Source organism: Nannospalax galili, unplaced genomic scaffold (genome assembly GCF_000622305.1).
Source record: "Nannospalax galili isolate Female #2095 unplaced genomic scaffold, S.galili_v1.0 scaffold86, whole genome shotgun sequence".
NCBI classification, from domain to species: Eukaryota; Metazoa; Chordata; class Mammalia; order Rodentia; family Spalacidae; genus Nannospalax; species Nannospalax galili.
Window position 1 is genome coordinate 342,883 of NW_008354174.1, and position 13,313 is coordinate 356,195.

A 13,313-nucleotide genomic window follows, 5' to 3' on the forward strand; every position below is an offset into this window, starting at 1 on the left:
AAAAATAAATATATAGCAAAGTTTGTGGCAGTGAAAAGTGACAAATGCCAAGTGAATTAATGTCTTGAAAATACAAATCAAAATAGTATTTCAGGGGAAAATACTTGTTTTCATTTGAGTTATGTGCTTGGAAGAAAAGATAGGCCTGAAGTAAGTTATGATTTGAAGGAAAACTGTATAATTAACAACACTATTTATTTTGTGACAGGATCTTGCTATGTAGCCCAGGTTACCCTCTCATCCCACCCATAGTTCCCCTGCCTCATTCACCTAAGTGCTATAATGACCATGTGACCACCACACTGGGTTGTAATTAACTGCTCTCCTGGAGTTTCTGTCTCTGCCTCGAATCTATTAGGCTATCTGCTTTGTTTTTGTTTTGTTTAGTTGGCACTTAGCAGTATTTGAGATCTCTGTATAAAAGGATTTGTTCCTATATAAAAGGATTTGTTCAAACAAATGCCTGTAGTTTGTGTAGTAGCAGTTTACCATACCACTGGTGTGATCCTTCAGAGTATATTTGATTGACATACATTAAAGGCAGTCTTCCTAATTTTTTGGTTTCAGGGTTTCTGCATTTTCTATGATACATTTTTACAATGCCGCAATTTGAGTTTAGACTTCAATAAAGTCGTGGGAAATTACTCCCTCCTGAAGGCTACTGCAAATTTGAGCAGTAATTGATCTACCCCACAGAAGCATTTCATTTCTCACTAACCTTTTTTGACACAAATACCCAATCCACTCATTAGAATAGAAAACTGGGAAATTTTCATTTATACAGAATACATGTGTAAAACAAAATCTTCAAACTGGTTACTTTCATTTTTGCCATCTTGCATGTTTCTTGGGCTTAATTCTGCTACTTCAAATAAAAAATAAATAACTAAACATGGAAAAGGGGACTGTGGCATTTCAAATCAACTGGGTTTTCATAAGTTCTCCTGTCAGTTGGAAAAGCAACTTTTTGAGTTACTTCCTGTCCTTTTTCAGTAATTTTTATGTATATCTATAAAATGAGAAAAACAAATGAAAAGTTCTTAATAAATTGCACTTGCCATTGTTGTCTATGTTGCCTTTTAACCTGCCTCTACTAGATGTTTGCTTGTTTGTTTTTCGAGACAGGGTCTCCCCATGGCCAACTGGCCTGGAACTCTATGTAAACCAAGCTGACCTGGAACTCCATGTATGCTAAGCTGGCCTTCATCTCACAGAGATCTGTTTGCCTCGGCCTCCAGACTCACCTGCCCAGGGATAGCACTGTACACATGGACTGTGCCCTCCTTATTAATTATCAGTTAAGAAAATGCCTCACAGACAGCCACAGACAAATCCACTGGAGGCATTTCCTCAACTGAGGGTCCCTCTTCCCAAGTGTCTCTAATTTGTATCAAGGTAACCAAAACTAACCAGAACAGTAATGTTTCCAGAAAAGCCAACTCTTGACTTTAGTTGGTTATCCTCTGTTGTTTTAGTGCATTGTTTTATATATATCTATTCAAATTTGTTTTTTAAAACATTTTGTGTATGTGATGTGTTATGTGTGTATAGTATTGTATGCACTTGGTAGAGTGGCTGTATGTGTTGACATATTTCCCTGATCACTCTCCACCTTTATTGAGGTGGTGTCTGACTGAACCTGAAGCTCTTTTGATTGGGCTGGGATGTGCTGGGCTGGCTGGCCAATGAGCCTCAAGGATCTGCCTGTGTCTGTGTCTTCTCTCCCTACCTCCCTTATCTTGGTCTTGGTGCTTCTAGAATTCTCTATAATAGTTATATACCTCAGTTTCTGTCTTTTCAAATTTATCCTACTTAGAGTTTCTTGAGTTTCTTGGATGTTTAGATTTCTATCTTAATTAAATTTAGACATTTTTCAATCATTTTCTTGAATATTCTTCCTGCTCTTATTTACCTCTTTCCATGCCTTTGGGACTCCCATTATACTATATAGTAATATAGTATGTTGGTTTGCACAATGTTGTTCCTACAAGGTTTTTTTTGTTTTGTTTTTTGGTGTTTTTTTGTTTGTTTGTTTGTTTTTTGGTCTTTTTGAGACAGGGTCTCTCTGTAGCCCCAGCTGTCCTGGAACTCACAGGCTGGCCTTGAACTCACAGAGATCCGCCTGCCTCTGACTCCCAAGTGCTGGGATTAAAGACGTGCGCCACCACGCCTGGCTGCAACAAGTCTTTTTAAAATTAACTTAACTTTTGACAACTTTACACATGTATGTAATATATTTTGATCATCTTCACAAACCTTTTCAGTCTCTTATTCTGTCCCCCTCTGGCTCAACCCTTTCTTCCCAATTAGAACTCCTTCTGTTATGCTTTTCCCTCCTTCCCTCTCTCCCTTCTTTTATTTATTTATTTTTTTTATGACTCCCTGAGTTTACTTAGAGTTGCTTGCATGAGCATGAATGTGTGGTGATTTATAAGAGCATAGACAACTTACCAGTGGCTGCAATGCTGAAGAAAATCTCTTACTGCCCCAGCAGCCATGAACTGCCAACATCTTAGCTACAGGTGGGGTTATCATAGCCCTTCCCCATCCATGACAGAATGTTGATAGGCCCAATTTCATGTGGGTAACCACCACAGCTGAGTTAATGAGTGCAATAACTTATGTCATATCTGGACAGCTTTGCATGAAGCTCTTCTCCATCCTCCAACTCCTACAATTTTTCTACCCACTCTTCTTTAGTATCTCCCAAGATTTGGAGAGGGAGATAGAGATGTCTTGTTTAGGGCTCAGCACTTTGACCAGTTATGGGTCTGCTGTAACAGCCATCCACTGCAAAACAAGGCTTTTCTGACCAAAGTTGAGAGCTATTTTATGGGTATAAACAAATATTTAGAAAGTAGCAGCAGTAGCTTCAGAGTGGGCCTCAGATCCAGCCAGAACATAGTTGGTTACCCCCAGAAAAGGCATGCCACTGTTGCACCAGTGGAGGCACACTGTGCCTGGCAGTTCAGTTGTGTAGCATACAGGGTCTGTTCACAGCTGGGTAGGACTACTGATGCCTTTTCTCCCCCACCAGCGTAGCACCTTCTGGCACTCTAAAAGCTAGACAGTAGTTTATGTATTGGTTTTCATTGTAGAAAAATTCAACAACTGTCAGTTAACTGATTTAGTATGCAGTATCAATTAGGTTAAGCTAAATCTCTATGGTATAGCTTGAAAACAGTATGGTATATTGAATGCTGGCTTTTAAATTCTTCCTCAATGTAGCACAAATCCTTTATTATTGTATTTGGTACTAAAGTAAGTCATACTAGCTATTCATAACGTTAAGTAAGCAAGAAACCAGTTTTTCAGTGTGCTTAGATGTGACAAGGATACTGTGTCCCAATTAACCTATACTCTGCTCCCCTCTGTTACCCCTGTCCATTCTTCAGTATTCATCTTAATCTTTGTTTAGTTGCTTAGAGCCTATGATCAAAGCCACAAGTTCAAATGTCAGCTCTCTCACTTATTACTTTATCTGTAGTTTTATAATAGACGTCATTGAGAAATAAAGATTTACTTAAATTTGTCTTAAATTTGTTATGTCAGCTCTAATAAATAAAAGAATTTAAACTTGGGGTTTTCATTTTAAGGTAGGTGATCTTGAAAGGCTCTTAAATCAACCAGACAACAATTTGAAATAATATTTCTGTCTTTAATGAAAGCTAGAAAATGTTTCTAACTAACCTTTGAGCTAAAAATTGGAAGAAAGAGAGTAAGTTACTGGAAGATAAAACTGATTGCCTGAAAATATTGGCAGAAATCACCTCATTTTACCTGCAACCCCAGAAGACTCAGAAATTAGACTAGTACCACAGAGTAGTAGCTACACCCAAAGTGAAGTAAGAGCCATAGATTCCTTGAAAAAATATAAATACAGAATCAGGATCCCTTTGCACTTCACAGGATACAGGAAATACAGGGTCTGGTTGAGCTCAAGGAAGTGTTGACAACCAGTAAGTAGTCCAGAAGTGACATGGTCAAGCAGAGATGGTGATAGTGAGACTTGTCATTCTAAACAGTAGTTCCACAAGCCTCACCCCACTCCTTAAAGTGTAAGCCCTCTGCTAGAATTGAGGGATCCTTCCTGGAGAAACTGAACCACTCTAGAAAAAGTTATTTAATAGCTAGTATTATCTGAGGACCTCAGGAAAAAAGGCAGCCAACCATTAGGCAGAAGTCTGACAGTTGGCAAACTTACCTGCAGACCCAGAGTATTCTTACTAACTTAGAAAAAAAAAAAAAAAACCCAACAACTTTGGGGCTGGAGAGATGGCTCAGCAGTTAAGAGCACTGGCTGCTCAAATCAGTGCTGCTGATTTGACTCTCAGCACCCACATGGAGGTTAATAACCATCTGTGACTCCAGTTCCAGGGGATCCGACACCCTCTTCTGACCGCTAGTGAGCATTGCATGACATCGGTGCACTTACATACATATGGGCAATACACTGATACATAAAATAAAAATAAAAAATAAAATACTTTGACCGATTTGAGAATTTCATAGTGTATTTTGATCATATTCAGACCCCTACCCTACCTTTACTACTCCCTCTAGCTTCATGTCCTCTATTATTATTTTTCTTTTTTTTTTTAAAGGGCCTGTCGTCAGTTGTGTTTCCCAAATGCTCTTGGGTGTGAATCTATCACTTGGTGTCTGGTCAACCTACCAGTCTTTAACTTTTTAAAAATAAAGACCCGAGGATTATTAGTCACTTGGAAAGTTTCCAGAATAAAACTTACAATAGAAAAGGTGGGGGGACTTAAAGGGGAAAAGAGATGCAGAGAAGCATTTCAAGGAAATGGCAGTTGACCACCTCAGACAGATATATTTGCCTAGTGAAACAGAACACGATATCTTAAGGAGAGATGGGGCAGTGAGTTAGAGAAAGTTTGGGAAACTAAAATTCCATGAGAGTTTTGAAACATTTAAGGAACTATGCATGGTTAAAAGACAAAAGGCAAAAATAAGAGAGAAAAACAGAAAATTAGAAGTTGATATGAGATTCAGTATCTAACCTGGCAAGAATTCCAGAAAGAGATTACCAGAAATCACAAACCTTATTAACATATTAAGGAAACCTACTGTGAATATCCTAGACCTACACTAAAGACCTCACTAGACTGAAAATGTCAAGTGTTCAGTGCAAACAGTGATGTAGGTTCACATACTTATGGAGAGTATTATTCTGAAAGTTTAGAACCTATTAAAAATAAAAAATAGAAGCCTGGTGTGGTGGCGCACTCCTTTAATCCCAGCACTCAGGAGGCAGAGGCAGGCGGAGCTCTCTGATTTCAAGGCCAGCCAAGTCTACATAGCGAGTTACAGGACAGCTGGGGCTACTGGGAGACCCTCTCTCAAAAAAGACTAAAAAAAAAAAAAAAGAAAAGACCAAATAATTTTTTAAAAAAACATAAGAAGGGGCTTGAGGGGAAGAAGGGTTTCAGTAGGAGAGAGGAAATGAAAGAAGGTAATGTGAAAATGACCAGAATGCAACATATATAAATACATGAAATTATCAAAGAAAAAAAAAAAAAAAAAAAAAAAGACACACACAAATCACTCAGAAAATGACAACACTTGAGAGGTAGAGACAAAAGAATTCCATATTTAAAACTGACCTGGGCTACATAGGGACACCTGTTGCCTATCTCAAAGAGGTGAGTGGGGAGAGCTTTAAGATACTCAGGGTGATACATTGTTTTAAAGACACATAAGTGAATTCCAAATACTGATCATTCTTTTGGTTGTCTCCATTTTAACAAGAACTTAATTTAGGAGTGGCTTGTTCTTAGCAAAATCTTCAGCGACTACTCCTTTTTTTTTTCATAAGTCTTCCAGTACTATTTAATTTTAATATTCTTTGAAAATGAAATTAACTTTAAAACTATTTATAACTGGAAAATGTCTCAGGAAATTGACCACAAAATAGTATGATTATCGCTTTGAGTGTTTCTCCAGTAAATTAATTATTCACGCTCTTTTTAGAAAAAAATCGAAAATTCTGTTGCATTAACCAAACATATTAGTTATATATAAAAATCTGTGTCGTTAAGTATCAGCTAGCTTAGCCCTTCAGACATAGAAGGGATCAAGTATTCCTGCTTATTACAGTAGCAGGACAAGATGACAATAAGCCACCACCGAGCTTATACACAAGAATCAATTCACTATTAAAACTAAACTGCAAAGGTTGTTGAGCAGCAAAGTAATTATCATAAAACCCAGAAACCTCAAAAGCTATATTGGACTTGTTCAGTACTTTGAACATAACTTCAGTGGTATTAATAGACTGAATTCTAGGATTGTAGGTGACTGGAAAAAGAGGTATTTTGGGCAGTTGTTGACAGTATTGATAGTTGTGAGCAAAAGATACGTAGCCATTAGACCCCAAGGCAGGCAATGAGGAAAAATGGTCATTTAATGATAGCATACACCTATGCCACTTGGAGATAAAGAATTCAAGATAGTTCTATAGTCCTGAGGGGTGTGCACAGCAACTCAGTTTCTTGGTGTGCAGCTATTAATCACTAGGAATTAAAAAAAAAGTCATTTTGTTACAGAATTCCAAGTCATTTATGAAATGTCTAATTACATCCATGAATCTGACATTACTTCTGATAGAGAGCCAAAGATAGGAATCAAAGATGGGATGTGGAATAAAGTAAAATGAATTAACATACACTGTCTGTGGAGTGATATATTTCTTCTATTGTTTCCCAGCTTGGAAAGAGCTCACAATCATTTTTTTAAAAAAATGCCTCTTGGGGGTTGGAGAGATGACTCAGTGATTAAAAAACACTGGCTGCTCTTGCAGAGGACCTGGGTTCTATTCCCAGCACCGGTGGCTAACAGTTGTTAACATCAGTTCCAGGGCATCTGACACCCTCATCTGACCTCCTATGATCTGTGTAGATATACTTAGACATATGCAGGCAAAACACTCATACATATAAAATAAAAATAAATTAATAAAAATCCCCAAAATATATTATTGGCTCTTTTGAAGGTTCACCTTTATTTTAGGTCTTTATTTTAGGTGTTCTCTCTCTTGTTCTCACTCCCCCGCTTCTCTCCCCCTGTGTTTTTCTCCCTCCCTCTTACTTGCCCAACACAAGTTATTAGTCAAGCTTACTTGTATCCACTTGTTATACAGATGTGTCTACTGTAATGGAATTGAAGTTTGATTTTCATTTGTCAGTCTAAAGAATGGACACCTTATTTGTAAGTTTGGTTATGTTTATTTAATTGGGTGTCTAGTAGTTAAAGAGTGAGGCAAATTTAATATTTTTGTCTTAATCCTATGCTATTTCTTTTAGAGGAAGTCCACAAATGAAGGGGATACCCCATTTTAAGGAAGAACATTGTGCCCCAGCATTAAATTTAGAGATGAAGAAAATACTGGATTTGCAAGCACCTGTCACAAGGTACAGTACTTTGGTTAAGTTTGGTACTTTGTGATAACAAAAGACCATGTAGACAAAAGACCATGTTGTTAATCACATGAGTGACAAGAAAATTGCTTTTCTGCATCTATGAAATCTTCACAGTTTGGTAGCCTAACAAGATCCACATAATGACAAAGCCAGTTGACATGCTAATGTGGATGAGGGAAATTTCACTGCATCCACTTCTAGGTGAAGAGCTACAGGCCAGTGGGTACTGAGGAAGGGAAAGTTTTTTCTGGGGACTGGCTGGGCTGACCACTTGGGATTAGCTCTAAACACATGTACATAACTAAATGAACTCAGTGCAGAGTGTGTGTGTGTGTGTGTGTGTGTGTGTGTGTGTGTATTTATAAATATGTGTATATATATGTAACAATAATAATCAAAAAAGAGAACAAGAAATTGAGAGGCAATGGGAGCCATGGGAGGAGTTGGAGGGGGGAAATGATTCAGATACAATTCTCAAAAAAATTACTTAAAAAAGGAAATTTTGCTTTTAATTTGAAATTTATATATTAATTGTTTGAATGATATAGCATAATGAAAAAGATGCTGATAAAATCATCTGTTGAAGAAAAGAGGAACTGGTTCCACAACCTTCATCAGTTTCTTGGAAGTACATGTACACTTGAAAGAACATTAGGCTTTCTGATTTAAGTGTGAATAAAGGTTTTATGAACAGACAGTGAAAAATACCAAAATACCAAAAATCTATTTGTAACCAATGATTTCTTTTTTTTAAAGTGACCTTATAATTTGACTTTCTTTTCTTTATTTTTATTTTATGTATATGGGTGTTTTGCCTGCGTGTATGTAAGTGCACCTGTCTATGCAATGCCCAGGGAGGCCAGAAGAGGGTGTCGAATCACCTGTAACTGGAGTTACTGATGGTTGTTAGCTACCCTGTGGGTGCTGGGAACCAAACCTGGGTCCTCTGGAAGAGCAGCCAGTGCTCTTAGCTGCTGAGTCATCTCCCCAGCCCTTTGACTTTATTTTCTTACTTGCTTCATGGTTGACATTTTGTTATTTAATGTAGTTGTTTCCATTGCATATATGTAAGATGATTTATTTAAACAAAGTGCAGCTGTGAAACAGTGATGCTCTTTGCTGACAAGACTTTCCAGCTTGTTGAGTAAAAGAATGAGTATATAATATGTAATGATGTTTGACTTTTAAAAGGGAGAATAGTAATAGTATTGGGAGTTTGTTGTTCTAGAAGAATATATAGGAAACTGGAAGACAGGTTTTGGAAAAAGAATTTTTACTATGTACCTTTTAAAAATACTGAGCTGTAGACCAGCAAGATGGCTCAGTGGGTAAAGGTGTTTGCTGCCAAACCTGATAAAATCTACTCTCACAGGCTGTCCTCTGACACATGCAACTTTGCACACCCATGCACATGTGTACACATATACACGAATAAATAAATGTAAAACAATTTAAAATAATGAGCTATATGACTATAATTTTAATCTATTGAACTATATAAATGTGATTCCTATTTTTAAAAATCCTTCTGATTAATAGTTCTAATAAACAGCTTCTATAGCACCACTTCTTTTATTAGAATACTATATAGAACGACACTGGAATATACTACAGAAATTTGTATGCAAATGGTGGGCTATTGCCGTTGCCTTGTTTAGTCCATTTTTTTTTATTCTTTAATACTCTAATGGAAAAGAATGTTATTTGCTTAAATGTGATCAAAAGGTGGATCAAAGGATACTTAGGTTAACTTTTATTTACTTTGACTTGAAAGGCTTTCCAAGAATGTGACTTGAGATGGCTCAGTGAGTAAGCACTTGCTTCACAAGCATGAAGCACTTGCTTCAAACTTGAGTTTGAATCCTTAGTGCCCACTTCAGTATGTATGGCTTTTTAAGAAAGTGATTTGAGAGGGCTAGGAAATAGTTCAGGGAGGCACTTGTTGCACAAGCATGAGGCTGAGTTCAAATCCTCAGCACCCTCTTACAAAGCTGTGTATAGCTACACCCAGTCCTGTAACTTCAGCACTGTGGTCTGCAGGGAAGAGGATTGTTGGGGATTTCTGACTTCCAGCCTAGCTCTAAGTTCAGTAAAAGACCCTCAAGGGAATAAGGTGGAGTGATAGAACAGGGCACTCTATCTCCTCCTCTGGCCTCTATATGTGTACACATGCCACACACACACACACACACACACACACACACACACGGTTAAAGTTTTAAAAGGATGTAATATGATTTAGAAAGAATTTTGAGTACCTTGGTACCTGTAAGGTGAAATAATGCAAATTTGGCTTTCTGCCCCCATCTCATGGTAAAGCTGTGTAGTACATGGAAATAAGATAGAAAAAGAAAGCCTTTTTTTTTTTTTAAATCCTATTACAAAATACTTTTTTTTTAAAGTTGTTGTATTTACAATGCCAACTTTGAAAAGTTCATGAAGTTAACTGGACAATAAAGGTAGAAATCACTTTACAGAAAGAAGAAAAGCCACTGTCTGGAGAACCATAGTTCAGTTTTATTCAGAGTAAAGAAAAAAAAGAAACTTCTGCTCATAGAAGTGACTCCAGCATAGGATGTATACTGGAACTACACATGCACTGAGGACATACACTAACACAGCTGATTGCTTCCGCATTTGTCTACTGTTCATCTAACATTAACAATTATAAACAGCAGTGCAGCTAACATTGGAGCAGTCCTCATAGTGTTACGGTGTCGGGCACAGTGCTTCGCACCACTGGCTCTCTTTGTGCACCTGGGCTTTCTCCTCTTCAGTAAATTCAATTTTGGTATTTGAAGGCTTTGTGAATCTGCTCAGAAGCTTTCCACTTTATATTGGCTTGCATGTAACATTAAGCAAACCTTTGGTATCTAAGTAGTTTTCAGCCAGAATAAATTTCAAAAGTGTTCCTTGGTCAATTTCCAGAAATTCTTGGTCCCAAACAAGGATATCATCTGTCCACTTTTCTTTATTCTCAATATCCTTGGGAGGAGGAGGGTCATCCTTGTGTTGGGTGCACCACTGAATGACCTTTTTAAGCATTGCCTCATTGACATTTGGTAGAAGAACATGGTTATCATCTCCTTCATCATCCATTCCCAAATCTTGCAGCATGGTCTTAATGGCCACAGATTGTTTAGCAATTTCTACATTGGCTTCAAATGTGTTTTCATCAGAGCTCTGTAACTTTATGTTTCTTGGTTTCAAGACCGTGGGCCCAAGACTGATGGGTGCAAAGAAGCATCCACAGTACGAGAAGAGAAAGACAGATGGCAAGGCCACTAGATGATATTTTCTTAATCTCTGTGGTCTATAACCAGACAAGACTACTAAAGGTAGCATGTGTGCATGTGTGTAGTATGTAAGACCTAGGAGAATGGAGGAAGGTCTAATGGAAGGCAGAGGTGGGTCCCTGGGCAGTGGTGGCAGTGTGTGTGCATGGTAAGATTCTGACATTGACATTGGGCTCTGTTAGGCTTCTGGTGAGCTTCTGGCTCTCTGGCTGACTGCCCTGCAGGCATCAGTATGTCTGTAGCTGATCGTGGTGGAAGGCAGCCCTGTAACTTTTTTTTTTTTGAGCTTTTTAAATTTCATACATTTCCTACTCAAATCCAGACCCCCTTCCCCCATCCATGACTCCCCTTATCCCCCAATTGAAACCTATGCACTGTGCCATACATACTAAGTCCTATTCATTCAAGTGTTTGTACCCAAATGTCCTTCAGTGTAAATGGGCCCACTGGAATCTAGTCAGCCCATCCAGTGGGTACTGTGACTAGGGAGGGAGGGAGGAGGGAAGCTGGATGGGAGAGAAAAAGAGTGGAGATGAGTGAATCTCAGAGGACTAGGAAACCTCGAGGGAAAAGTGACTTAGAAACCCTATGAGAAATGCATATAGAGTGTCTGAACATTAATGCGTATGTATACCTGGGAGCTGCTTGGCAGGGAACACAGTGCCAGATAGAAGAGACCTCCCTTAGAGTGACAAGCATGCCATACAGCTTTCATCAAAGAAGCTTCTTTTTGCAACCGATGGAGGCTACTGCAGATTTGCACATCTGGTCAGGCACAGAGAATATATGCCTGGGAGATGCCTAGTACTAGGTAACACATCTGTAGTCCAGTCTCTACAACCAAGGCTCATGGAACATAGTGGAATAAGGGATAGCAAGAGGGCTAATGCACCCCTCATCTGTCACCAGTGAGGCATCCATGTACAGCAGAGTGCAATGTACACAGAGGGCCACAACTGGCCATGTTTTGGAGAATAAGAATGTAGAGTGTAGGATGGGACTCCTATATGGAACGTCACCCACCCATGGCTCAGGGACCATTGCAGAATAGGAGGTGGAAAGATTGTAAGAGCTAGGACTGGTTCTTGAACATAGGGAGATGGAGGCTTCCAGGCCACTTTAGGCTTGCTCATGTGAGCCTGCAACAGCGGTGGCATCAAGCACAGGACCCATGTCAGCTCAATAAAACAAGGGCCCAAAGGGGACTTGAGAAATATGTGGCGGGCCAGCACTAGATTGAGAACTATTTGAGACTGATTGCTGCTGGGTGAGGGAGAGTGCGACTTAAAGCCTTTTAAATAAAAATTTCTGGGGCTAGGAGTGTAGCTCAGCACTAGAGCCTGTGTTTGCTGTGCTCAGGGCCCAGGGTATAGTCTCTAGCACCTCCAAGGGGGCGGGGGGTTGGGAGCAAGTTTTCTTCCAACTTGTGTGAATTTAACTTAATAATAGGTCCTAGAAATATTAGGTGGTTAGAAATCTCTGGGGTTTCTCTCAAACTTCCAAAGAAAGAGTTATATTTCAGAGCAATGCCATTAGCATGCCTAATCTATTCTTATGGAATTATGATTGGAATTTCATGTAGTTGTGAAATCAATGAGAAGACATTGATTTTATAACCAGCTATGTTTCTACTATCACCAGAAATGTAAGTCAATTAAAGTTAGGAATAATGGTTCTAATGTTGCTTATAGGAGCAAAAATAGTTACCTTTTTTGATAAAAGTATAGACTAGTAGTAAGCTTCCATCCTTTGTTATTAATTGAATATAATGTGTAAAAGATTAAAATATGTAATATAATGAGTATTAATTATAAATATAAAATACTCTTTCTAAATTTAAAATGTCTTAATTTGTTCCATAGCCTCTTCCATTTGGGGTACTATACAATGTAGTTTAGTGAAATATTAAATGTATTGATAATTACATTTTGTGGGTTTATGAATTATATAATTCATACAATATGTAAAAGAATATTTGGTTGATCTGAAACACTGTTCTACTTCAAAGTAATACAAGGCAGCATATAATAAACATCGTATCTCTTCATAGCATATTAGATCCTTCAGAACTTAGTTTAGAGCCCAAGTCATAAATATATGCATCTTAGAAAAAAGATACCTGTTTAATAGCCCATAAAGCCAATGAGGGAAGAGACTATTTCAGAACATACCTGAATATGTTTATGTGTATTTGTATGTACTTAAAATCAAGGATGAACCAGTACAGCTTGAAATACATTAAGTTGTTGGTTTTGATATTTGTACTAAAAATTTAATTAATCATTAGTGGCAATTGGGTGACTTGGGGCAAGACCCATTTTCCAGCCTTAATGGAGAAATATTTATTACTTTAATGCCCATATCAGCCTTTGTTTTAACAACTTTGTTTACTTTTAATGAAATGAAGTGAATGCGGTGTCTAACTTTTCATGTAGATTATTTTGTGTGTGGTGTGTGGAAACCAGAGATTGATATCTGGTGTCTTTCTCTTTCCATCTTTCTTTTTTTTCACACAGAGCCTCATTATGTACCTCTGGCTGATCTGGAACTCACTATGAGACCAGGCTGACCTTAT

General features: G+C 38.1%; 1 protein-coding gene and 1 pseudogene across 2 annotated transcripts in view; one reads left to right on the forward strand and one right to left on the reverse strand.

The window, feature by feature from the left end:
- Positions 1 to 13,313, forward strand: part of Ric1 (RIC1 homolog, RAB6A GEF complex partner 1) — a 103,130-nt gene that overhangs the window by 32,897 nt on the left and 56,920 nt on the right. For both annotated transcript variants that reach the window (XM_008851190.3, XM_017802740.2), the window contains exon 4: positions 7,326 to 7,433. In XM_008851190.3, coding sequence (XP_008849412.1) covers positions 7,326 to 7,433 — 108 coding nt within the window. The remainder of the gene's footprint in view (positions 1 to 7,325; positions 7,434 to 13,313) is intronic.
- LOC103748549 lies at positions 10,152 to 10,787 on the reverse strand (annotated as a pseudogene).